Source organism: Herpailurus yagouaroundi, unplaced genomic scaffold (assembly GCF_014898765.1).
Source record: "Herpailurus yagouaroundi ecotype Mexico unplaced genomic scaffold, PumYag 141, whole genome shotgun sequence".
Taxonomy (NCBI): Eukaryota; Metazoa; Chordata; class Mammalia; order Carnivora; family Felidae; genus Herpailurus; species Herpailurus yagouaroundi.
Window position 1 is genome coordinate 3,029,878 of NW_024412396.1, and position 26,304 is coordinate 3,056,181.

General features: G+C 54.8%; 1 protein-coding gene and 1 long non-coding RNA gene across 27 annotated transcripts in view; one reads left to right on the plus strand and one right to left on the minus strand.

Moving 5' to 3' along the window:
- Positions 1–26,196, plus strand: LOC121031530 (uncharacterized). 16 transcript variants are annotated; one of them, XR_005790759.1, is made up of 5 exons: positions 1–1,071; positions 3,475–3,637; positions 12,931–13,100; positions 25,228–25,331; positions 25,771–26,196. It is a non-coding gene; the product is annotated as an uncharacterized LOC121031530 (long non-coding RNA). The 16 variants fall into 16 exon arrangements; XR_005790754.1 differs by lacking the exon at positions 1–1,071 and adding an exon at positions 1,418–2,066 and having other exon boundaries at positions 3,451–3,637; XR_005790753.1 differs by lacking the exon at positions 1–1,071 and adding an exon at positions 1,418–2,066.
- The window catches only part of ZFHX2 (zinc finger homeobox 2), a 31,537-nt gene continuing 15,399 nt past the window's right edge, over positions 10,167–26,304 (minus strand). For 5 of the 11 annotated variants that reach the window (XM_040476695.1, XM_040476702.1, XM_040476705.1 and 2 more), the window contains exons 2-10: positions 21,704–23,793; positions 21,006–21,523; positions 20,220–20,460; positions 18,865–18,939; positions 18,386–18,456; positions 16,518–16,718; positions 16,024–16,150; positions 12,414–15,884; positions 10,167–12,152 (exon numbers count right to left, since the gene is read on the minus strand). In XM_040476695.1, coding sequence (XP_040332629.1) covers positions 11,173–12,152; positions 12,414–15,884; positions 16,024–16,150; positions 16,518–16,718; positions 18,386–18,456; positions 18,865–18,939; positions 20,220–20,460; positions 21,006–21,523; positions 21,704–23,744 — 7,725 coding nt within the window. In that variant the 5' untranslated portion in view covers positions 23,745–23,793 and the 3' untranslated portion in view covers positions 10,167–11,172. Of the gene's footprint in view, positions 12,153–12,413; positions 15,885–16,023; positions 16,151–16,517; positions 16,719–18,385; positions 18,457–18,864; positions 18,940–20,219; positions 20,461–21,005; positions 21,524–21,703; positions 23,794–24,113; positions 24,214–26,304 lie in introns of those variants that run through there. The other 6 variants (XM_040476697.1, XM_040476698.1, XM_040476696.1 and 3 more) reach the window with 3 other exon arrangements.

Genomic DNA, 26,304 nt, shown 5'->3' on the forward strand with positions numbered 1-26,304 from the left:
CCTATTCTAAAGGTCAGGAAATTCTGGTCCTAATGTCAGTGCTGTCATCTAGTGGCTCTGTGATCTTAAGCAAATCACTTCACCTTTCTGAGTCTCAGTTGCTTCTGTTGTAAAATTAAGGAATGGTTGCTAAGGTCTCTTTCCAGCTCTGAAAGTGTAAGTCTATGGTGCTAAAGATTGTTATGGCTTCTCCATCATGAGCTGGTGTATCACATTCAGAAGACTAGAGCCTAGGTGCTCTTCCTTTCTTTGTGGACTGTTGGGATTCAGCTGACCTGGGACCAGCTAGTCTGTCTGCCAGCTTCCAGGCCAGAGCCATGCCTAATTATTTGATAGAGCTTTCCCCAAAGTGGAGCACTGCTTCTGTGTGAATAGAATTAATTAAATTAGAAAATATAAATTGAGGGTTCCATGGCCCAATGAATTTGAGTATCTGGGTTAAACACATTTAACATTTTCTTTTTTCTCAGGACTTCTCAGAGCATCAACGAACCAATATGCATTTTGAATCTCTTAAAGGGGGAATAAACAGAATTTCCCAAACAAATTTGATCGTGGGATCCACTTTTCTAAGGAGCAACCCTTAAAAACAGCAACAACTCCAAGTTAGATGGTCCTTACTCCCTTTTTCCACAAATTCTTGACCTTCAAGATGGGAAGGAGTGTTTCCACTCTTCCTCCTCTGGAATCCCAAAGGCAGTCAGTCTTTTGTCACAGTCTCCCTAGCGCAGCCTTGCAGGCAGTGCCAATGATTTTTGCTAATTGCTATTGAATTCCCATTGAATTGACACCCCTCACAGTTCCCCATGTCAGTCCCCCATGCTTCCCTGCAGCAGATGCTCACAGATTGCCCCCTTTACCTCAATATCTGAGAGGTAGAGACAGACAAGTCAACATGGGCTCCTCTGAGCCCAGAGCTTCCTCTTGGTGGCTTGGTCTGAGGATCACTGTGGCTGGATTGACAGGTAGTAGCTGTTGATTCTCTGGTTTGGGGTTAATTTTCTATAAGAGACAGGAAGAAAGCTGCCGGAGTCCCTCACCTTAGGAATATATACGTCCTGGGATGGAAAGGTAAGCTTGGTGAGAAGAATTGGCTCTGTCTTATTTGGGCAGGAAAGGTTGGTTGCTCTCCTTTGGACTCCGTTTTTACACCCCATTTTCCGTGTTCATGTCTCATCACTCTGCCCTCTTTCTCCTCCATCCTTCTTGGGTTCTTTTCATCTTCCCCCTGCTCTTCTAAGCAGACTGGCTCTCCTTCCTCTTCCCCCATCCCAATCTCCCAATCCCCTCTTCACACCCCCGCTGCCCTCCCAGCCTGGCAGCGTGCCCTGTAGGAATGTTAATTAGCATTCACGATTTAATTAATTCAGTAGCTAATTAATGATGGGGGGGGTGGAGAGCTGGGGTGCTGGGGAGCTGGGGGCTGGAGGTGACAAGGAGAAAGCGGAGGCTGCAGAAGGCATCGCAGATGGCTGTGTGGTGGCTGGCACAGTGCCCACCGCCATGGATGCAAACACTCACACGCACGCACACGTACGTACACATACACACACACACACACACACACACACACACACGCACGCACACCAAAAAAAGGAAAGGGTGATCGAGGAATAAAATCAAAAGCAGGGAGAGAAGGGCACAGGGGCCCTGGGAACTGGGGGTGGGGAAGGCTCTAGATCTATTTGAATCTGCTCCGGAAGTGGAAGAGGAGAAAAAAAAAAGAAACCACCACAGGCGCAGAGAGAAGAGAGCTCTCCCGATACCCCACCCCACCCCCACCCCACCCCAGCCACCCCTCCTCCCTGGCATGGGATTCATGGGCACCAGCTGAGGACAGGGTCCCCTCCCTCTGCTTGCCATAAATATTGGCACCGAGGACCCAGACTCAGAAGGACAGGACATTCCCAAAGAAAAAAAATTTTTTTTAAGTTGCTTTTTAAAATATACATGTATATATATTTTTAAAACATTGCACCCGTTTTGGTATGAGGGCGAAGGCGAGTGAAAGAAGGTGGCTGAGCCAGGAGGAGAGAGCACAGATGGCTTGGTGGTGGTATGGTGTGGTGAGTTGTGGGGAGGAGAGGGGGTCTGGCAGAGGTTGGGGGTGGGCGGAATGAGGACCCTGTTTTCTTCTTTTCGGTTTGCTGTGGATGAAGGAGGGAGAGAGAAAGAGAAAGGGGGTGGGGAGAGAAGCGAGACAGATGGCAGAGTGGAGAGGCGGCAGCCAGTGCCGGCACTGCCCAGCCTGGGCGGACCCAGCTCCCCCCCTGCCAGCTTTCCAAATGCCACCCTTCCCCCATCCTCCCCTCACCCCATCCCCCCAGCTTGGCACTGATCTCCGAGAGAGAGGGAGAGAGGCTGGGCAAAGAGCATCTGTTCCCTCCATTCTCCCAGCTCTATCGGCTGCCAACCTAGGGCCATCGCCTGCCTCCATCACCCCTCCGCCCGCCTGCCCGCCCGCCTACCCACCCAATCCCAAACGGGTGCTGGATCAGGTGCCGAATCTGGCTGCCTCCTCGGGTATACCCGTCACTGTGCATTGCTGTGTGTCTGCCACCGCTGCCTGGCACTCATGGGGCCGTGTGTATGTGTGTGTGTGTGTGCGCATGTACATGTACGCATAAACGCGTGCTGTATGTGAGCCTCCTGGGCATGGGTGGGGGTTGGCACTGCGGTTGCCAATCTAGTGTCCAACCAGAAGGACAGGGGGATGGAGTGGAAGGAGGGGAGAGGGTTGAGGCCTGGGAGGGCAGAAGAGGGTGCATGAGTTGCTTCATGCTGCCTGCTTACACGCATTGGCACTGCAGCTGCCACCCGTGTGCCCGCGGAGATGGGAGGAAGCGAATGGGGAGGGGGACAGCCGCAGGAGTCCTGGTGGTCTGAGAGGGAGACTCGGTACCTGGGAGCCATTGGCATCACACCCGTCAGGCTGGTGCCCCGAGCTCTGGCAGTGGGAACAGGGGCCCCAGGAGGCAGAGAGGAGGGGCAGAGATGTGTTAATGATGTTTCTGTCTCTCTGGAGCTCAGCTCTGAGAAACAGTTGGACTATGAGGTAGTTAGCCTTCTTCTAGTCTGGGAAAGTGAAGTGGTGGAAAGAGTAGCCAGGGAAGTGCCAAGAAAGTGTCTAAGAGCAGGAGAAGGGATCGTGCCACTGCTCCCTGGGGGAGCTCCTCAGGGCTGGCCTTTGTGAAAAGCACGGGGATGTGGGCGTGAAGCAATGGGTGCTGGCACTGCCCACGGAGCCTGGCAGAGGCTCTGGCATTGTGTGGAATGGAGGAGGGTAGAAGTGCCTCTTGCCAATCTGGTTGAGAAGATTGCTGTGTGCCAGGAATGAGAAGGGAGGTGAGATGGTGTGTGTGTGTGTGTGTGTGTGTGTGTGTGTGTGTGTGTGTGAGAGAGAGAGAGAGAGAGAGAGTTGTTTGGGAGAACAGACTTGTTTTCTGCCAGGACCTCCTTCCTGTTCCCTCTTAGGCATGGGGAGCGGAGCGACAGACGGAGAGAGGCTTGAGGACACAAAGGAGGAAGCGTGCCATTGCCAAGACCCCAAGGAAGAAGGACAGAGAGCGCTGGCAGTCCTGTCTGGCCCCCAGCCAGTTTCCTGCTGAAGATGGCCAAATCCTCTTGCCTGGTCTGTGTATGTCACCGTGCGAGCATGGTGGGAGCGGGGGGGTGGCTTGCTTGCTGAGCTGGGATCTAGAATGGGAAGGGCACCTTTCTGTGGATCTCGTTTGGACTTTCCACTCTAACAAGTGAGGTATCTGATTTTCTCCCTGGTGCCTTCCTCTCCTCCCCCTCCCTCCACTCCACCCCTCTTTCATCTCTCTATCACCATCTGGGTCCTACTGCTTGGCACCCAACCAACTAGATGCCGCCACGCTTGGTAGTGCTGCACTGGCACGTGAACAGTGTCTCAGATCCTGGCACTGCGGCAAACCCAAAGCCGCCAAACAATGCTCACGACCGCCACTTGGCGGCAGAGGGAGAGGGGGCAGCGCACATGGGCACTCCGGGCATCAGGCGGAGCTCTGCTGGGGAGTGGCATGAGATGGCACCCTCAACAGCTTGCTGCATCGGTACTTGCCAGCCAACCTCAAGTAGACACCCACCTCCCTCCTACCTAACTGCCTCCAAGAAAGGGATTTAACTGCTACCACAGTCAGTGTTGGAGTAGCTATTTCAAGGGAACCTGGAGAACAGAGGGACAAGGGCATAGGCAAGAAACCAAATCCAAGGCTCCAGGCCAGTGGCCTGTACGCCTCTCTGGGCAGTGAAGACAGAGAAAATGCTAGCAGGGCAAATGAAAGCTGTAGAGAGGACAGCCAGCTATGTTGTCACAAAGCTGGTGCCAGAAGAGATTAGAAGAGAAGTAGGAAGGAGGGACCCTCAGGCCTTGCTGTTGGTTGTGGGGTGGTTTATGCCTGTATATATTTTGTCTGCCCTATATCTTGTGATTGGCTGAGCTGTGGTTGAGATGAACCAGTTCTTCCTCCCTCATTAAAAGGCCCATATTCAGTAACAGTCCCAGGAAAATGAAGAGGTGCTCTAGGCCTAAAGAGGTAGATAAGTATAAGGAAAACAAAGGCACCTGGGACTTGTCCTTCCAGAAAGAGTGTTTGTGGAGATTTAGGAATTTCTCAGTGGCACCGCAGTTAGGTAGAATTGGATAAATGTCCATGTCTTTGAAATTCACCCCTGAAAGGGAATCCACAGATCAGCAATGAACCCTCATAGAGAGGAAGTCTCCTAGAAGGAGAGTCCCCAGCATCTGTGGTGACACAGACCAGCCCTATGCCTTCAGAGGCAGTGCCTTTGGCAGTGCCATAAAACTGCACCTTGGGCCTCAATCTGGAAGAAATTCCAATAGGTTGGGCTTTCCTTGCTTTCTGAGTAGCCAGAGGCTGTGGATTAGTAACTAGGAAGATCTTCAAGTAGAAGATTTGGCTCTGGGTAATGTTGGGGGAGGCTGGGTGGGTCCGATGGAGGAGAAGACCTGCCCAGAAGGAAATCAAACCATTACTATGTTACTGAGCTGCTTAGGGTTGGGGGGAGTTCTGGTTTCAGCATCTCTGGAAGTGGATGTGAGCTTCAGAAGAAGGGAGGTGGTTTCCACAGCAGAGGAAAAAGCAGGGAGACACTCAGCCGAATGGGTGAGTGGATGATGTTTCTTGTCTCCTGTTCAAGAACAGCCTGTTGGCAGAAGACACAGATTTCCCAGATGTTGGAGGTGGGGGTGATGGCAGGGTAATGAAGCAAACAATTCCGAGGTGATGCTAGGCGCCTGGTGGGAGCCCCTGGTGTAGCAGGATAGGGCCCTGGGTGGTGGAAAGTTCCAGGCAGGTCACAGACGTATATGGGCTGAGCAGCCCATTAGGTTCTTAAACTAATCTGAAATGTGTTTCAGGAATGTGCATTTTAAGCCAGCACAGGTGACCACGATGCGGGTGAACAGAACTTTGAGAAACTGTTTTAAGAGACAGCAGTCACCTTGTAGAACAGTTACTCTAGATTGGATTTCTCTAGGCTTTTTGCATCTTTCTTCTTCCTCCCCAACCACAGGCCTGTCTTTATGCTGCCATGCATGTGGGGTGTGTGTAAATGTGTTTTGGGTAGGAGCAGCAGGAGGAATAGGATGGATTGTGAGGTCAAATCACGCAGGTTTAGCTTGTCAGAACGGTGCTTCTCCCTGGCAGTAGTTATCACAAAAGAATCCCTTAGGGAACACTTTCAAATTCTGATGGTAGGCCGCCCTTTGTTTCTGAAACTTTACCACTGAGAACCACCAGGTTAGGAGCATGGCCAGAAGATGGCTCTCTGTGGTCCAGCAAGATTTGTGTGGATTCTATGCTTGGTACAGGATGAATCCTAATTACTCTTCTTCTTGGAGACAGATCTGGGTCCTGGGTAGTGGAAGGAGGGGTCAGCAGAGTACAGGGCCTAGCTGACTGTGGATACTTAGCAAGATGCAGACGATACTGTTGTTTGAGCACTCGGTGGGAATGAGCACAGTGTGGGTCATTCTTCAAGTCCAGGTGAAAAGACATGGTACAAGGTTGAGTATCAGGGAAGGACTGTGGATGTGGGGCATGCTGAGCTCCTACAGATTACCCATTTCAGTGTTTTAGCCATTGTTTGTGTAAAAGTGCGTGTTTGCTTGGATAGGATTAAGAGTTAACCCCAGGAGGGCGCCTGTGTGGCTCAGTTGGTGGAGCATCTGACTCTTTTTTTTTTTAAGTTTATTTATTTTGAGAGGGAGAGGGAGAGAGAACATAAGCTGGGGGAGGAAGAGAGAGAGGGAGAGACAGAATCCCCAGCAGGCTTCGTGCCATCAGTGTAAAGCCCGACATGGGGCTCAGACTCACAAACAGTGAGATCATGACATGAGCCAAGATCCAGAGTCAGAGGTTAACTGACCGAGCCAGCCAGGCACTCCACATCTGACTCTTGAACTTGGGGCCATGAGTTAGAGCTTCATGTTGGGTGTAGAGGTTACTTAAAAAAAAAAAGAGTCAATCCCAGGGCACCTTTCCCCATTACCTTCCTTCTGGTCCACATAAGCAGGTCCAGCCTGCTTCCCCATGAGTTTCTAGCCAGACAATTCTCTGGCTGGAGAGCTGCAGGAAACACCAGGTTCAGACTACTGACAGGGAATAATGCCACTTACCCCTTTGTGTGGAAGGTTGTCTGAGACCTCTGTATGATGGAGAATGACAGAGTGGGACCTCACCCAATTTTATGTTCTTCCTGTATAGTCTTGCCTGGAAATCACTTCCCATCGCTCCCCAAACTTGACGAGTTACGGTCTAGGTCTTCTATGGATGTCCTCTATCTCGCTTTTCCTTCATCTGCCCTTTTCACAATGTATATAAGCTATAATCCTGCAGACTGGGTCTGTAGCCCTTCTTGTTGTAGCAAAGGTTTCCTTGGTATTTGGGGCATTTCTTCCTTAGTCCTAAATGACATCCTCACGGCTCACAAGTTTTTCACTAGTTGCTCCCAGATGGTGGTTTGAGCTTTGCACCACAGCCTAGAGAGAAAGGTTCCTCAGTGCCTACCCTTCCTATAACACAGGGTCCCAAACCAGTTTATTCCTGTGTTTCATGAGTTTTCCCTAAAGTTTCCTCCTGATTTCTCTTCTACCTCTCCCCTCCCTAGTGTCACAGTGCAGAGAAATTGAAAGTCCTTTCCCCATGGATTATAACACTTGGTCGCCCTTTCTGATACTGGTTACATTTCCCCCTGACTGTTCATAAGCTTTTCAAACCCACTGTTTTTATGTGAAGAAAATGAGTATGTCCTGGATGGTGGTTCTACTTATGTGAAGTGTAGGTGATAGGTCTAAAGGCATGTCCTTTGTGCCTTTGTGCCCATGGGGCCCTTCCTTAGGGCATGTATGTATCCCTGTAGCTCTCTCCATGGTTCTGCTGCAGTTGCTGACAGTGTGTGTGCTTGTTCCATTGGTGCAGTTATACAGACAGAGTTCTGTATTTCAGGTGCAAGTTCCTATATATATTTCTATTGGATGGAAAAATGCGTCTTAAAACAGGTTGGTGGAGGTTTGGGGGATTGGTGATCTGATTGTTAAGCCCTGAAAGTGACTAAGGAACAAATAGAAGGAATTAAGTAGATGGGTGCTACCATGGCTGGAATACTTGGCTTTCTTGGTTCTTGTGCATGCTTCTGTAAGTACACTCCAGGGGCTAGAGAGCTGGAGAAAGAACGGGTTTCTTTTAGTGGTCCTATTGCACATTCTACCCCATTTGGCTGCTGCAGCTTCAGATTTTGCCATATTCTTGCAGAAGACTTGGAGTTCTGTTCCTAGTTGAGAATGGGGTACCTTAAAGCCATCCCATAATTCTGGTTTAGAGCAAAAACAGCCAAGCTCATTTCCACCTCCTGTCTCCTGGTACTGATCCTAGCGGTAAGTAGGGTAGACCAGAATTTGGATGCCTTAGGACCCATGTGTGTCAGACCCTAGACCTTTGCCCCAGGCCGTGGAAGACCAATCATAGGAGCCATGGATTGAAGCTCACTTTAGGGTTGTTGGGGTGGAGCCTATACTACAATATAGCTGTTGATGTGCCAGGTGCTTGAGTTGGGTCTACTGCTCCCCAGGAGAAGCAGCACGACCTGGTGCTCACCTCTAGCATTTTGCATAGGGCCTACTGACTTCTGTCTACCAGAGTGGCCCACTGCGCATTTCTGAAGGAGCACTGCTCCTGTGGACTTCTGGTCTGAGAATGGAGTTAGGGAGGAATGCTTCCGGGCACTGGGAACATGGAATGGGAAACCTAACTCCACAGTCAGCCCTGCTCTTTTGTCTCAAACTGCAGGGTTCCTGGTTAGGACAGTTGCTTAGAGTCAGTTGCTGTCTACTGCTATGCATGTACATGGTGTCTCCAGACCAGGGTATCCAGGTGTAAGGGAACATGTTTGAGGGCAAGAGGAGGAGGAGGGATATCTGGCTCTCTTAACTCCCACTAAAAATATACACAGTTCGAACTGAAGCCAACCTGTCCTGGTTGTGAACTCGTAAAATGCATGACACCACACCCCTAATCATCCCATATCAGGTGTTTGCCATGGTTTTCTTTAAAATGTTTCTTATCTTTTTTTTTTTTTTTTTTTTTTGGTTTTCAACTTTTATACACAAGTCATATTCCCTGAAAGCACAGAGTGAAAAAGCTTCTTTCCTCACACACGTTGCTAAGAAAGTAGTTTTATACACAGAATCTCAACAGGAGAAGGTAAAGGATAGGGAAGGAGGGAGGGCGGGGTGTAAAAGAGATGCTGAGAGGTGGGAAGGTTGGCAGCAAGATTGAGACCACAGTAGGGCCTGCATTTATACCTGACATCATCAGAATGACTGGCTCTGCCCCACCCCAGTTTGCTAGAGTAGGAGCTTTTAATTTTAGAAATGGACCAGAAGTGCGATTCGCAGAACCTGTGGGCACTAGGGACTCAGCTGACTTTTCCCTCCCCCACTCTCCCCTCCCATCTTCTGGGCACATAAGCCACCGCTTTGGTATTAACCAGTTCACAGGGTGGAGTGACGGGCCAGGAAGTCAAAATCCTAGGGCTGACTGAATTTGTGTGTCTGCATATTAAATGATGATGGTAGCGGAAGAAGCCTGAAGGGAGAAAGTTTGCAAAGAGACTCCCTTGAGAGGGGAAGTCTGAGGCAAGGGGAGTAGCAGAAATTACCTGGAGGACTAGGAGCTTTTGCAAGCTTTTCTTTGTTGAAATAAAGCACCTGCTTTTCTACCCTGTGCCAATTTAGCTGGGCTTTGGGGTGGCCAGTTACCACCTGATCCTGGCAGGAACAATGAGGTTAGAGGTGGGGGACTCTCTTCTAGCTCATTCCTCTTTCGTTGGTCCCCTTGGTGACAGCACCCTATCAGACATTCTTCACCTTGTGCTTCAGTCACCTACTTGCCCACCCACCCCCTCATCTGTCATGAGCTCCAGAGCCGTGTGGGCCTCCCGGACAGCCTGACTCCTTTGGTGGCACCTCCAGCAGCTGCTGCTTGCTGGTGGGAAAAAAGGCAAGGGCAGAGGATGAGGGAAGAACACATATGGAGAGCAAGGGACCCCACAAAGGCAGGGAGTCCAAGAAGTGACCAGAAATGGGAAGGGAGATAGAAGGGTTTTGTGAAAGAAGCAAAAGGAAGTGGTGGTTAGCTGCACAAAAGAGAGGCTTACCCAACTGCCCTGTCCACCCCTTTCTTCCTTGGACCTCCGGGATACATCTGGTGGTACTGACCTTTCTAACTAGCAGCTAGGAATGAGGGGATGTTACCTGTCCTGATAAATACTCAGTTCAGGGGCAAGGGTAGGTCTCCCCCGTGTCTGAGCCCGTCTCCCCATTACCAGCCCCCACCTGATGCTGGGCATGACCAAGGCCAGGCTGCATGGCTTTCCATCTTGAGGATCACCAAACCCACACAAGGACTTAAAGCCATTAGATCTTCCAAAGACCAGTGGTTTAAAGAAACCCTCAACATGGAGGGGAAGGTAACACAAACAGGAAAAAAACACTTATTTGATGGGAGACTTTTCAGTTTTTTTTTTTTTTCTGTATTTTCCAAGTTTGTGTTTTACTTTAGTTCATTCCTCTGTCTCCATCTCTCTCCCGTGCACATGTGCGCGCGTGCTCTCTCTCGCTGTTTTTTTTTTTTTGGTCGTGTCTGTGTTTCAGGTTTTTTTTTTTTGTTTTTTTTTGTTTTTTTTAATAAAAGAACTTTGGATTTGCCGTTGGTGGGCAGCGCCGGTCCCGGAGGCTGGACCCCCACGTGGCAGGGATGGGACAAGGGGCAGGCCCACGGCTGCTGAGAGGATCTCTGTGTTTAAAGCCTTTGAGAATATGCTACTGCAGTTCCCAGGGTGCAGGGTGGGGGTTGGCAGAGGGGTTCCTGGCGGCGGCTTCCCCTAGAGTCCAGGCCGCAGGGGCTCCCCTGTCAGGCGAGGAGAGGGTTAAGAGGGAGGGGTGTGGGGAGAGTGAGCTGCAAGCACTTCTCCCCCTGCCAGCCTCCAGTTTGGTTCGAGTTTTGTGGGCTCCCTGCCCATCCCAGGCTCCAACCTTGGGAGCCAACTGGGTATTTGGAAAGTTTGTGAGCTGTGTGACGCTCTAGACAAGGGGGTAAGGAGAAGGGGGAGTAGCAATGTTTGTTTTCCTTACCCCTTCTTTGCCTTGGGTTTTCTTTATTTTCTTCTTTTTTTTTAATTTTTTATGTTTTGGTGTTTTCTCAGTCAGTAGAACAGCATGGGATAACATGTACTTGTGTCTTCGCGGGGGTTGACTGTGTTTTGGGGGGGGGGGGGTGACTGGGAATCCAGTGGGGAAAAGGTTGTAGGAAGATGGACTCAAGGATAGATCTTGTGTGTGGCGGGCAGGGCAGAGATGAGTGGACCATCAGGAGGACAAAGTGGGTGTCTGTGAAGATGGGGCAATGAGCCGCAGAGGATCAGTGTGTGTCTGGGGGCAGGGGAGGAGGCAGGACTCTGCTGGAGGTGGGGTGTGTGAAGCCCACTGAGGGTGGGAATTTAAATATTCCCGTGAGGTGGGCGGAGCTGAGGGTTGGGGTGAGGGATTTGAGCTCCCACCGAACACCCCTTGGAGTAAGGGAGGGAGCCCTGAGGCCTTCCCCTCTCCCCCCATCTTGGTTTATCTGTTTATAAAGCTAGAAGTGTAGAGGTAGTAGTAGTTTTTGGGTTGGAGTCCGTGTGAGGTAATCTTGCTTCCTCTTTGGCAAAAGCCACGGCAGCCGTGGCGGCAGTGGCGGCGTTGGTGACGGTGATGGGTGGGCCCCCTGGGGGTGGGGCCGCCTTGCGCCTGTGGGCCGAGGAGCGCAGGTGGGAGGCCAGGGCTTCGTGCCCACTCAGCAGCACCTCACATGCCAGGCAATGGTAGGTGCATATGGGCACCCGCAGCGGGGGGGGCACAGAACCCCCTGAGCCCCGCCCAAAGAAGCAGAAGGATCTCTGATGAGCTGTGGCCGGGGCCTCCCCATCAAATGCCATCTTGCACTGGCGGCACAGATAGCGGTGGGTCACATCCACGGTGGAGATGCCGGTACTGCCTGACAGCAGCTCATCCGCCTCCCCGGCCTCCCCCTCCCCTGGAGCAGGCAGTTCGGGCGGCTTTGGAGGTGCTGTGGCTGTGGGCTCAGGGGGCTGGGGTGGTGGCTGGAGGAGGGCGTTGGGGAGCAGTCCGATGAGGGTCTGAGGTATCACGGGGTTCATGGGAAATAGCCCCTTCTTCATCCCATAGAGCTGTTGGAAGTAGGCCCCCTGTAACTGGGGGCCAAAGACAGCTGGTGGTGTTGCCCCCCCTGCGGGGGGCAATGGGAAGGGCAGAAATTGGCCCCCCAACAGGGCTGGGACTGTAGCCTTCAGTGCTTTGAGGTTCTTGAGGGCGTCAGTGGAGGAGTTGGTGGGCGCTGCAACTGGCTTGCGCTCACCAGAGACCTTGTCCCCGGAGGGCTCAGTAGGGGGGCCTGGGGCAGGGTCAGTGGTGCCTGTTGTGGAGTTGTTAGTTTGTTCGGGCACAGGTCTCTGAGGTAAGGGGCAGCCTGGGCCAGCAGTCTGGACCACTGTGGTAGCAGGCAGGACTGAAGTGGCGAGGCCCAGGAGGCCCGAGGAGGCTGCAGGGCCTAGGAAGACGAAAGGAGGGATGAAGGGTTAGCCACCTACTGGCCTGGTGTCCATCCTGCCACTTCCAGCCACACCCTCGCCCATTCCCACCACCTAGCTGCCTTGCTCCCTTCCCTCCCTTCTCTCCCCCAAGAGCTTGAAACTAAGGAGGCAACAGGAGAGTGGAGGTGGAAGAGTCCAGGAGAAAAAAGAGGGGCATGTCATTAGAGAGAGATGCTTTCTGCTTTCTGAAGTCCAACCCCTCCCAACTGCCCACTCACCTGAATTGAAAGGAGCTAGGCTGCCCAGCGGGGGTTGGGCCAGAGCTGGACCAGACAAGAGGACCGGGGCCAGGCGAGGCAGGGCCGGGCCAGCTCCAAGGGGCACAGAGGCAGGTGTGGTGGCCGGTGGGGCCTTGGGAGCTGGGGGTGCCTCAGGTGCTGGGGCCAACTCGTAGCACTTGCTTTCACTCTTCAGCTGGGCTCGGACTGCCTCTTTGAGCTTGGCCAGGTGCTGGCGGGAAAAGAGATGGCCTCGACAGGAGACATAGAAATCATACTTGACGTCACAGTAGGGGCAGTCGGTGCGCTGGGCTCCCAAGGGGCCCTCACCGTTGCCCCCAGCCCCACCAACTGCCGCCCCCTGCAGTTTGGCCTTCTTTTCCTTGGCACGAGCATTCTGGAACCAGACCTGGATGACTCTCTTGGGCAGCCCAATCTCCTCCCCCAGCACCTCGCACTCCTGCATGGTTGGGGTACGGTAGGCTTCATAACAGGCTTTCATGATCTTCAACTGCAGGCTGCTCATCTGGGTCCTGTAGCGCCGCTGCCCCATTCCATCTGGAACCCCGACCCCACTTCCTGTTCCTCCACTGCTTCCCCCAGCCCCAGGAGACTCTGGTTCGGCCAGACTGGAAGCAGACGAATCGCTGAGATCCCCTGCCGATGGACTGCAAGCCTCGCTCTCTGGTGAAGCTTTAGAAGGTTCCTCTGTAGCCTCTTCCTCACTGGGTGGAGGGGGAGGTGGGAGAGGTAGAGGTGGCTCTGGTGTTGGGGTGGTGGCCTCCTTCCCAGGTGGTAGGAAAGCCAGGGGCCCGGCAGCAGGAGTAACTGGTGGATAGGGAAAAGCAGGTGCTTCCCGCTTTGGGGCTTCCCTCCCAGATCCATCATCTACCTTGCCCAACAAGAGGTTGAACTTGGGGAAGGCTGCAGGGGCAGGAGTGATGGGGGGCTTGACTGCTGGATTGGGCACCCCACCAGGGGTGCTTCGAAACTGGCCTTTCCTCTCCCGGGCCCTGGTGTTCTGGAACCAGACCTGCACCACCCGCTTTTTGAGTCCCACCTCCTCGGAGATGCAGTCGAGCATCTTGCGCGTTGGGTTGGAGTCTTGCATGTACCAACGGTACAGGATCTCCAGCTGCTCGGGCAGGATGGTGGTACGTAGGCGCTTGTCCCTGGGGGGCTCGCCCTCCCCTCCACCCCCTGCCTCACTGCCCGTTGGGGACAGGCTGCCCTCCTCATGCTTCCGTTTCAGCAGTGGCCCTGGGGCCTGTGGAGCACCTGCCACCAGGGGGCTTCGCTCCCCAAACACCAGCAATGGCAGATCTAGGAGGTGGGGTGCAGCACCGGGCTGCAGGGATGGCATGAAGTGTAGCCGGCGGTGACTGGTCAGGAGGTCTTGGCTGGGGAAAGACATGGTGCACTGGTCACAAGCGTGGACTGGGGAAGGCGAGGAAGGGGCCCTCCCTTCAGGCTCTTTGCCTCCTGGGTTTGTTGCCTCTGCTTGGCTCAGTTCTTCCCTGTCTGCAGGTTCAGGTGACGGGCCCCCGGGGCGTGCGGGGGGTTCGAGGCTCTGTTCTTCCTCTGCATCCTCCTCCTCTACCTCTTCTTCTTCTTCCCCCCTCTCTGCCTCTTCCTCCTCCTCTTCAGGGGGCTGGTCATCATAGCATTTCTTGAGGTGCCGCACCAACTCAAAAACACAAGAGAAGGTGGCATGGCAGCGCCTGCAGCCAGAGGCTCCCCCGCTGCCCCCTCCGGTCGGCACAGGCCCCCCCTCGATGGCATTTTTGCGTGCTTTCTGGCGGGCATTCTGGAACCACACTACCACCACACGGGTAGCCAGGCCCAAGAGACTTGCAAGCCGCTCCACTTCTCCGTCCTTGGGGTAGGCACTGGTCTCGAAGAAAGACTGTAGGGCTTGGGTCTGGAACTCTGTGAACTTGGTTCTGGAGAACCTGCGGCCTGTAGGCAGTAGGGGAGGCAGATTCCCTCTGGAGCTTTCTTCCTCCTCTGGTGGCCAGCGTCCTCCTGCCCGGCTTCGCTCCTCAGAGGGACGGGCCCCCCCTGCCTCAGACTCTGGGACCAGGAAGGGAGGGCCCAGTTGGGGAGCTGGTGAATCCAGGGACCCATCAGGAGGTTTGGGGGGCTCTGCAGGGGGTGGGTATAGGCTATCGTAGCTCTTTCGAAACTGAGCAGCATAACGGCTCAGGGCCTCAAAGGGCAGAAATCGGCGGTGGACATGCTCCTCATGTGTCTTGAGGATAAGCATATTGGAGAAGAGTTTCCCACAGGCCCCACAGGCCAGCTTGTCTCCACCCCCCAGGGCCTCTGGTGGGGGTGGGGTCGGGGGAGGGGGCACAGCCTGCTTCCCCTCGTTGTACTGGATCACCAGCTCAAAGCCAAAGTTTTCTAGAAGGGCTTTGGCTGCAGTGCGGGCTGCTTCATTGGGCGTGGAGTTGGGGGGCGAGGCGGGCCCCGCCTCATTCCCCTCTTCCGCCATGGGAGGCCGCTCCCACTCCCGCTCAGCCAGCTCAGCCTTAGAGGGCGGGGGAGGAGGAGTGGCAGCTGGCAGAGACAGCAGGGGTGTGGGCCCAGCCAATGCCAGCTTGGGCCCCACCTTGAGGTCATGGAGGTAGAAGGGCAGGAGCAGCTGTTGCTGCTGGAGCTTAAGCAGTGATTCCGGCACCAGAGGGAAGGGGGGCAAGACTGGTGGGGTGAAGAGGGGTGCTGGGAATCGGTGTAGGTCCAAGGGGGGTGGGGGAGGCGACAGGAAGGGCAACCCAGATACGAAGCCACCAGGGTCAGGGCCCTTCTTCTCTGTGCCAGTCTCCCCCTCAGTCTCACCCTCCTTGGGCTCTTCTTGGCCACGCTCTGGCCCCTCGGCCTTGGCGTCAGTCTTGGTCCCCCGAGAGCGAGTCTGGTGCAGAACTGAGCGCATATGGATCTCTAGGGTGGAGCTCTGGTTGTAGGAGACTCGGCAGACAGTGCACTTAAAGGGCTTGTCTGTGGCAGCAGCAGTGGGAGGCGCAGCACCTGCCTCTCCTCGGGCAGGGCCGGACGGGTCAATGGCAGCCTTCTTCATCTTGTGCAGGTGAGAGACAGAGTTGTAATGGACCAGAAGGATATTCTTCTGTGTGAAGGACTCCTTACACACAGTGCACTTATAGGGCCGGGCAGGGTCAAGAAACTTGTCCAGGGCAAAGTTGGTGGTCTTCCGATAGGTCAGAGGGTGGCGAGAGTCAGATGGAGCTGGCTCTGCAGGGCGGAGCTCCCCCACACGCCCCTCTTCCTCCTCAGCCATGGTGGGTGGAGGGGCCAATTCTTCCGCCAGGACATCAGGCCGAGAGGCTGGCGATGGGGCTGGAGAAGGGGGTTGATCAGGGCTTCCTGGGGGCTTGTCTGGGGCCTCAGGTAAGGGCGGGGGAGGCTCAGGAAGAGGATCAGGACTGGCTTCTGGGGTCAGCTGAGGGCCTTCTGAAGGAAAGAGAATGGTGCCATGAGAAGGTAACTGTCTGAAGTCAGACCCCACCCACCCCATATCAAGGACAACTGATCCCTGCCTCAGTTGTCTTCAGACCCTCTTGGTCCATGAAGCTCACGTCCCCTTTCTTACCTGCTCCTTGTTCTCTGCTGGGTTCAGGCTCTGGCCCCGGAGCAGGGGGCTCTGGGGCATCCCCCAGTGGGCATAGAGTGGGCCCAGGCAGCACTTTGGTCGTAAAGGTCATCTCTACAGTTGTTGCCTGCAATGGAAGAAAGCCCAGTGACTCCCCTGTGCTGACCCACCCTGCTACTCCTCACGCCCTGCTCTGCACCTGGGCTTGTGCCCAGCTCCTGTCCAGGGCTCCAGTCTCCTCCTGGAAACACTCCCAGAACTTTGGCTTTTCCCCAGAGGGGAGGGCCTGGGCTGCTGCCTCTCCTGCACCAAAGCCCATGCCTCCCGTTGAACAGCTCTTATCAGGACCTAATGGAAATGAAGGAAATGCTTGGCTTCTTCACCAACATTGTCCCCGCTAAACCCATACTTGCCTGGACGCCCCTGCCTCTTCTTCCCCTCCTGGCCCAAACAGGGCCTTCTGGGTGATGGGTCCTCACCCAGCCAGTACTCACCACAAGCAGCAGCTTCTCAACGCACTCGGGCACCACATTGTGAAGGTGGCTAAGGTGGAAGTGCAAGGCAGGTCGGCCCACCAGCTGCTCCTGGCACAGCGGACACCTGTACTTGGGCTGCACTGCATGCTGGGAGAGGGTGTGAGCCCTCACCTGTTCGGGCTCAGGGCTCAGGAAGCTGCAGTATGGACAGCAGAATACCTGGGGGCACATGGGTTGGGGAGGAGGTGTCAGAGAAGGATGGGGCCCACCATCACCCAGCCCTTTGTGTTCTTGGACACAGCGTGATCCCCCACTCCCAATTTAGGAGTGAGCCGCATTCAGAGGCATCAAGGCATCACCACGGATCCAGCCAGAAGCAAGAAGCTGGCTCCTCCCTCATTTCCCTTCCACTGGGACAAAGGCCTAGGCTAGACTTTCCCCTTGCCTGCCTTCTTTGTCCGGCCCTCTCCCTCCATGCTGGCCTGTCTTTCCTTGGTCTTTGCCTCTCTCTGCTGCCTTGCCTAGTACTCCAGCTACAGTATGACCCTGTACCTATCTCCCCGGGATTTAGTTTTCTTACCCACCCACACCCTGCCCGTGTCTTCCCTGTGAGATGGCGCCCCTGCCCTCTGGCACATCTGGACCCAGAGGCTCCTTTATCCCTGCCCACTCTGCCTCCCCAAGGTCCCTAACCTGAGTGTCTCCTGAAGAGGGGCCCTCCCTACCTGTCTGCTCAGAAGCCGGCTCATCTCCCAGCGGCTCAGCAGCTCCCACTTTCTTTTCCTTTTCCCCTTCTTAATGGAAAACAAATGCCACAGCTCCCCCAGCGGCCCAGGAAAATTCTGTCCTGCTCTGCAGGCACATTCTCGCCCACACCTCTAGAGGGGTGGGGCCAAGGGAAGGCCCTGTCTCCACCTTCGTCACCTGACTGCCTGACCTCCAGCCTATCTTCATCTCCCTGGCTCAGTTCCTCTCCTGCCCCCTGTGCCACTGGTCCAGGCCTGCATACTGGGACAGGATGGCCATAAAGGAAGGGCATCCAGATGCTCATTTTAATGCACTTGGCCCTCGGAACAGACATCTGGAATCGGTCTGCAGGAGAAAACAGGAGTGAGGAGGGTCTGGCCAGCACTGCTTCAGTCTGTGGGAATGTAGTAATCCTGCCTGTTGAGGTCCCATTTGGAGAGCTGTGAGGGAGGGGCAGCATGGAGCCTCAGGGACCCAGTCTGGGAGTCCCCTCAGAATCCACACTCTCCGGCCACAAAGCTAAAACACACAGGTCCTGCCTAGGCCAGGCAGAGGCCCAAGGCTGGGAAACTTGGAGAGCTTCAGGGTTTGCTATTTGGGTCAGTCATCTGGGCTGGGGCCTCTACCCTCAGGAAGGAGGTGCCCAGATGGTTCCATGCAAGCTTAGAGCCTTCTGCAGGAGATGACCATCCGTGTCTAGTTGTCTTTCTGCTCCTGACAGGAATAGAGAGCTGGGCAGCAGGCTAGCCTTTTGGTTTGGGCTTTCTCTTTTCATTTCTTCACTTTTGTCTTCCCTCCTCCCCTCCTTCCACCTGCTTCCAGCTTTTCCTACCTTGGGACAGCTTCTGTCTTCACTTTTCCCTCAACTCCTGCCCTCCCTTCTTGTCTTCTCCCTCTGTGCTCCACCCCTGGGGCCAGCTCTGCTCCCTGTATGGTGCTAAACATATAACTGGCCCTAGGTGGCATCTCTTAATGTGTTTTGAGACAAGTCACAAGCATGACAAAACTAGGTCTGCCATTAGTCTGAAATCTGGCTGTAAAGCTCTACTGATAAGAATTTCAGGCTTTAGAATATGAACAAGTTTCAGTAAAACCAGGCCCTGCCGGCCCGCTGGCGGAGCCCAGCTATTCCCAGTTACCCCAGTTCTGACCGTGGTCTGGTTGGCACTGTCTCCTCGAGAGCCAGACTTGTTCTCGACCTCTTCAGAAGCTGAAAGGAGAAGAGATTAAGAGACTCTGACAGCCTTCCCTCTTTCTTTCCAGACCCCCAGCCCTTAAGATTACCTGATTTGTAGCAAAGAGCCTCCAGGGTAGGGGGCTGGGCTGGGGGGAAAGGGCAGGAAAGCACAAAGCTGTACACAGTACAGGGAAAGGAGGCCCAGCAGGGCTGATCCCAGGTTAGCGGGATGGCCAGATTTAAGCCTTTTGTGGCTCCCCCCTCCTTTCCCTCTGATGAGCCCTTTCTTGTATCAGTTTGGCTCCATGCACCTAGGAGGCCTCACTGGGCAGCTGGATTACTGCAGAATCCCATGTACACCTCAGAATGTATGAGGATGGGGCGGAGGGTGGGGGACAAGGGGCAGGGATAGAGGGAAAATGGACCAGATGAGCAACTCACCCAATTGCTCTGTCTTGTTCTGAGCGTCTTTTTCAGGGGTGGGCAGCTCAGCTAAGGGGGTGACAGGAGGCTTCCCTGTGTGGGATGAGGGGAGAGCCAACTTAAAAGAGTGAAGCATCAGGAAAGGGAGGACATAGGGCAGAGGAAGCAGGACACGCAGCCAGGAGAAGGAGAAAATGGATGGATGAGTCAAAAAGCTGCCAAAAAGAAACGGATGACAAAGAAGTGACAGGGTTGGAGCTGGGAGAGCCTAAGAGATTAACTCTTAAGTACCCAGCCCCCATCATTTAAAGATGAGGAAACAAGTCTGGCCATAGACAGCAGAGACAGGCCAACTGGGCTCCCTGCCTACTGGTCCCAGAAACAGGGAGCCCAGAGACATAAAGGGAGGGGCACTGAAGAAGGAAAGTGAAGTTGAGTGGAGGCAGGTGCGGCAAGCAGGAGGCGGCAGGTCTAGCTGGGAGAGGAGATTACCACTCAAGTAAGAATTGACAGATGTGTAGGAATTTATTTTCGGTGGCAGCCTAATTAAAGTGTTAAAGTTCCTTAACTCCATTCAGCCCTGCGCCAGGATCATTAGCTATTGATCTGGGCCCCTCCGGCACTTAACTCCAGCCAGCATATTGGCAATTCAATTAGCACCAGTCAATGCTGCCTGTTCCTGGTTCCTGCTGCCCGTACCCTCACCCTCGCCCACCACCAGCCCCTACAAAGCCCCGATGCCCATGCCCACCTCTGACAGCCCCTTCCAGGCTCTTCTCCTGCACCCTCTGGATCAATGACGCCTGGCGGGCTGTTCCTGGTCTCTGCTGGTACAACCTCAGCTGCCTAAGGGGGACCCTAAGCCCAGCCTTCGGGCTGAAGACCTCCTAGGAGACAGGAAGAGGCTGGGGAACTTGTCAAGGGCTTCCTATCCCTGCAACCTTCGGGCCAGGCCCACAGCTCCCATCTTCTTCTGACATACCCTGACCCAGCACGAAGTGGATTCCATTCTTCTGCTTTTCTAGTTCTCTCCTTCCTGACCAGCTCCTGCCGCTCCCCACACCCAGTGTTGCTGGGACGCTGGTCACGATTCGGAATCAGCGGGTGATTCCTCCTCATCTGCTTTCCTGTTCTCTGCTTTCCACCCAGCAAAACCCTTGCCCTTCACTGCCTCCTCCCTCCAGCAGCCTCTTGCTCCTTGCTTCACTGGGCAGCCTCACTCTTCCCCAAGTCCGGTTTTATCTCCCCTTCACAGCTGGCCCCTTCCCACTTGCTCTTGACTGCCCACAGACCCGTTTCTCCTCACTGGTATCACCTCACCACCCCCAGCTCCCACACCTGCTGCCCGCCCTGCCCCGTCCCCTCTTCCTCACCGGGAGTCCGGAGCTGCCCATGGCTGAAGCTCAGGATGCTCTGAAGAGCCGAGAGCCCTTCCTCGGCTGCAGGGCCACTCTGCAGCAGCTGCAGACGCCGCTGGGCCTGGGCGTCGCGGTGGGCCGGTGCACGTAGGTGCTGCAGCACAGCCAGGCGGGAGGGGGTCTCCCAGGCACACAGCAGGCAGCGGAACAGCCCCAGCTCAGCCCCTGCCGCGGCCCCCTCCATCTCCAGCAAAAACTGGAAGCACAGAAAGAGGATGCTCAGGCCCAGAAGGGACAGACACCTTGAGATCTCACCTCCCCCAAGGGAGCCTGACCAGCAGCAGCCCCTCCCTACCCATCCCTTCCACCCTCTTCAGCCCCCTCCCCTTTCCCTCCCATGGCCACCTGAATATTACTGCCTTTTCTCCCCTGTCTCCTTCTCTTCCTCCTACTAATCCTGGACTCCACCCTAGTAGGTGAATGGAATCTGGTTCCAACCTCTTGAACGGATGACAAGAGGGCCTGAGCAGACACTCCCCTCCAGTCCCGAACATCAGAAAAGCCGAATAAAGTACTGGATTCATTTTATCAGAGTCCACCATCCTTTGGCCTCCCCTCCACGACTATCTCCAAAAAGTTGATTATCCCAGTACATACTTGCCACTGTATCCACTCCTGGGTCTTCCCATCGCTCTCCCACTCGGCATCTCTTTGATACGTCCCCATGCCCTTCTCTTCTCTCCCCCCAGAGGCTCTGTGCTGCTCCCCTCAAGTCCCAGAGGCTCCCTGCCCCACTCTCACCTTATAGATCTGGCTATTTTCTTCATGGGCTGCGCCCCGGGCGTGCAGCTGCATCTTCTCCTTGCTGTTGGACTCAAAGTCACAGATGTTGCAGCGCAGGTGCAAGGGGGGAACGGAGCCATAAGGAGCCCCATCTCCCAGGGGCACTGGGGAGGGGGTGCCCACGGCCCCACCCCCCTCCCTCAGGTGGGCTGCCAGCTGGTACTTTTGAGCATGTTTGTCAGTCTTGAGGTGGAGTTGAAAGTTGGCCTTGAGCTGAGTGCCATAGCAGCAGAGCTTGCAGCGGTGGGTGTCACCGGCCACCTCCTTCCATTCAGCCTCCGGGAGGCTTCGGCCCACGCTGCAGTGGTAGAGCAGCAGCTCCAGGTTGTCTGTGCTGAAGGCCTGGCACACTAGGCAGCGGAACACCTTCAGGGACGGGCTGTCATCTGGGGGTGGTGAGGTGGGCAGGCTGTCAGACAAGGAACCCAGGAGCTGACTTGGAGGCAGGTGGGTGTCCGGGGAGAGGCTGCCAGGGGCTGGGGGACAGAAGCAGGTTAGAGGCCCAAGGAAGGAATGGGGCAGTTGGGTAAATGGGGATAGCACCGAGGGAGCTGGGGTTACCCAGTGGGGGGCTGGCCCTTAGGAGGGAGCAGAGGCTCGAGTCTGGCCCTGGGGAAGGGAGAAGGGGAAACAGGTGCAGACCCCAGGCTGCTTACCTGGTGGGGGGAACTTGCGAGCAGGCGCTCCGAGGTGGTGGAAGCCGTTGAGAAGCAGCTGGGCTTCCAGGGGCTTGTCTGGCCTCAGCCCGGGGCCAGGCAAGGGAGCCTGAGGCTGCCCCAGGGCCTGCGGTCCGAAGTACTGGAAGAGCTCAGGGGGGGTGGCAGGGGCAGCTCCTGCGGGGGGCGGGGGCCCCGGCCCTACCAGTCCAGGCGGCAGGCCCAGCGGCAGCCCCTGGTGCAGCATGAGGACATTCTGCATGTGCTTCTCAGAGGTCATGTGGATGCGCAGGTTGCGGGAGATGTTGGTCTCGTAGCTGCACACCTTGCACTGCCAGGATGATTTGGTCTTGGGCTCCTTGTCCCCGGCAGAGGATGGGAGTGGCGCCTCCGGGGGGCTGCCCTGCCCACCGGGGCCTGCCTGGAAGCCCTGCAGGTTGGCCAGGTGCTTGTCAGACTGCATGTGGATGCTGAGGTTGCCCTTGGTGGTGGTGGAGTAGTTGCAGACATCGCAGCGGTAGGGCTTGTAGCCACAGTTGTAGCTCTCTCCACGGGCGAGGCGGGGGTGGGCGCCCCCGGCGCTGCAGTAGCTGCAGTGGCTATTGCTCTCAGGGTGCTTTTCCCGCATGTGCACATCCAGGGTCTGCTGGTACTTGTAGTGCCAGTTGCACTTGGGACACTTGAGCGTCTTGCAGGAGTTGCGAGAGTGTAACAGAGACATGTGGCTGGACAGGCTGAGGCCCTGGAAGGCCGCAGGGGCTGGGGTGTAGTCTTCAGCTAGGCGGTAGGGCTGGGGTGGGTCGCTGGGGTCTTCGGGGGAGCCGACTGGGGCAGAGAGAGTGCCCCCCTCCTTAGAGGCAGGTGAGCTTTGGTTCATTGGGGGGCAGAGCCCTCCCTCCTCTTCTTGCCCCTCCGGGAACCAATCTGGCCCTGCCTCGCCAGCTGCCATTGGCGATTCTTTGGCTTGGGTTGGGCTGGGGTCCCAGGTGGCGGGAGTTGTTGCGGGGGAGGGTGGGCTAAGTGCCCTGACTTCTTCCGCAGGCAGGACAGGAGCTTCTGCCTCAGGGGGACCATCCTCAGTCTGGGCTACATTGGCCTCTGTGTTCACCATGCTGCTATTATCAAGGGGCATTTCTAAAGGGGGGCGAGCAGGTGGTTTTGGTTCCAGAAAGCTTAGGAGGGCCATGCGGCCCTCATCTCCCACCTGAAGCACAGCTGCATTACTGGGCAGGCCCAGATGTTGAACAGGGGTTAGCTTCACCCCATGAGACTGTGTGTGACCCATAAAGGCCTGGGCCCTGCTGAAACCCAGGCGGCACAGGAGGCAGAGCCAGAAGAGTGCCCTGTGGTCTCCTCCCCTGCTCCCCATAGGGCCATCTTTGGGATCTCCGGGTGGGTTTGGAGCCAGCTGGTAGCTCCAGAAGGCTCCATCCCTTCCCTCACAGGTGGCCGGAGATGGCGCTGAGGTATCATGGGACAGAATTTGGTCAGAAGAGCTAAAGCCTTGGATTGGGTCAAAGCCATGTTGGATGTGAAGGGCAGTGAGGTGTGCAGAGGGTAGGTGGGCAAGGAGGGGCAAGCTGGGCTCCTCCTTGATTCCCACCTCGCCCCAGGGGAAGCCCTTTGGTAACAGGAGTTCACTGCCACCTGACAGGGACAGCTTGGCTACTAGGTAGGCCTCACCACCAGCTGTGAAGAATAAATGGTTGCTTAGGTCCACGGGAGGGAACCCTCCTCCTTCCTCCTCCTGCTCCTTGTCCTCTTGCACTCCTAGGTCCTTTGGTGAGAAGCCACCACAGCCAGCCTCTTCTCGGGGCTCCCCAGTCTCCTTTGGTGGGACGAGGCCACAGCCCGACTCCAGGGCCTGTCCCCCTGGCTCTGAGGGCCTCATGCTCTCAGAGGTGGAGGGGGCAGCAGGGGGATCTTTGGTGACAGGATCAGCGGGGGTGCCAGGGGGGGAGGTGTCCGGAGGCGGAGACGGGGCATTGTGTCCAGGGGTGGGGGTGGTGCCAGTGGTAGAGGATGAGTTAAGGGTGGCCATGGCAGACGGAGGAGTGCCGGGGGTTCATTTCAGCGTGACGGCAAGTACCCTGGGGGGAAACATGGAGAGAGCAGGGCTGTGAGGTGGCAGGAGACACCCAGACAGGCCCTTGACTCTCCAGGTACTCCAGCCCCATTCTCTTCCCTGAGCACCAGACTCAGCTACCCACCTGCCAACCTGAAGCTTCACCTTAGTGCTAACACACTTCAAACATAACATGTCCAAAATCAGAACTCTCTATTTCTCCCCCCGAACTCGTTCTTCCCATCTTCTCTATCTCAAAACTTGGGACCACCATTTATCTGGTTGCTAGGCTAAAAACCTAGAAGCTTCCTCTTGCCCGCTCCCCACATACAACAGGACAGCAACCTCTCAGACAGGCGTCCTATCCCTCCGCTAGCATCGTCTCCAGTAGCATCAGCGTCGCCCCAGCCATGGTCTTTCCTGAACCAGTGTGCCGAGCTCCACGGCGGCTTCCGTTTCCACTGCTGCCCCTACAGCCCAGTCTCCTTCCATCCAGCCGCCAGAATGACCTTTCATTTAATTCTCAATTATGAAAAATGCCAGACCTATATAAAAGTAGACCAAATAACATAAGGTACCCCTTTGTACTCATGACTCAGTTTCAACAGCCACCAACACATGGCCGATCTTGGTTCATCCATATCTTTACCCACTTTCCCTTTTCCTGTATTGTTTTAAAGCAAATTTCAGGTATCTTAAACATCTTTTAAAAGGTAAATTGTGGGGCGCCTGGGTGGCTCAGTCGCTTAAGCGTCCGTGACTCAGGTCATGATCTCACGGTCCGTGAGTTTGAGCCCCGCATCAGGCTCTGTGCTGACAGCTCAGAGCCTGGAGCCTGCTTTGGGCTCTGTGTCTCCTTCTCTCTCTGCCTCTCTGCCTCTCATGCTCTCTCTCTCTTTCAAAAATAAACAAACATTAAAAAAATTCTTTAAAAAAAAGGTAAACTGTAGGGTGCCTGGGTGACTTAGTCGTTTAGGTGTCTGACTCTTGATTTCAGCTCAGATCATGATTTCGTGGTTTGTGAGATCTAGCCCCACATCAGGCTCTGTGCTGACACTGCGGAGCCTGCTTGGGATTCTCTCTCTATCCCTCCCCTCGCTCTCTCATAAATAAATAAACCAAAAAAAAAAAAAAATGTCAATTGTACTATATCCTTAAGAACCCATCCGTGATTTCTCACTGTACAATGAATAAGATCCAAAAGGATTCTGATCTACAAAAGGATCTATCTGATCTGATGCCGGCCTACTTCTGACACATCTTAATACTCTCCACCCTGCCTGGCTGGCTGCCTCCAGCCCACTGGCCGCCTTTTCTTCAAACACACCAAGTCCATTCCCACCTTAGGGCCTTGCCTAAGCTAAACAGCTTACTCCGTCAGCCAGGAAGACTCTTCCCCAGACCTCTGCATGGCAAATTCTCATTCAGGTGTCTGCTTAAATATCACCTTTTCCAACAGGCTTTCCCTTCCTATGGAAGCTAACATGCTCCGGGGGGTTACTTTCTTCAGAGATTTCTCACCACCTGATATTTCCTGGTTTACTTACTTCTCCCTTCTAGACGGTAAGTTCCATGAGAGTAGGAACCCTACTTTCTCTATCATTAGCACCAAGAAAAATGCCCGCCACACAGTCAGTACATGTGTGTTGAATGAACTCTAGGAAAGACCCTCAGATTTTCCACTCACTGAAGGGGTAGTTTCCCTAAGTCAAGGTCCTCGAGCCAGAGAGGCCACAGTGAATTTCTGCTGGCCTGCAGGCCCGGTGCTGCTCTCACAGATGCCCTCCAGAGCCATCTCTGGTCACAAGCATGTGAAATAGGCGGAGGCTTCCCTGGCCAGTTGGAAGACAACCGATTCTATGTGATTAGCTTCCTCCCCCACAAAGAGATTAAAAAAAATAATAACAGTAATATTACTAAAAGCTATTAAGGTACATATGCCATGGTCCTGGCACTGTGCTAAATGCTTTCATCAATTATTTCATTTAATCTTATTTTGCAGATGAGGCAGCCAAGAAACAGGTTGAGTGAGCTGCTAACTGTCGCACAACTCCAAAGGAGGGGAAACCAGAGGACTGGTGGGGCACAGAGACCTGGGCCCTCCATCTACCTGGATCATCCCTCAGACCCAGGAAAGGCCAAATGAGCCTCCAGAGGTCTAGCAGTCAGAATTCCGGGGCTCCCTCCAGCTACTAGAAACGCCAGGCCTCCCACGCTGTTCCCAGCCTTTTTACCTTGATTACCACACCTTCCTCCCCGTCCGCAACCCCCCCCACCCCGCTTCCCGTCCCCACCAAACTCACCAGTTCCCCATGCTTCACCATCCCATACTTTTCCCAATGTCCCAAGTGGTTTGCATCCACTCCAGGTCTTAATTATCAGCCAATCTCTAATGATTAAACCTTTAGCGTTCAAGCCCATGCTTCCAGAAGGGATGTGGTCTCTCCTTCCTTCCTTGGGCCACCTCTAACGCTCACCTTCAGATTCTTTGATTAGGAATGGGTCTTTGGCCTGGCCCCACCCAGCCTGCAGGCCC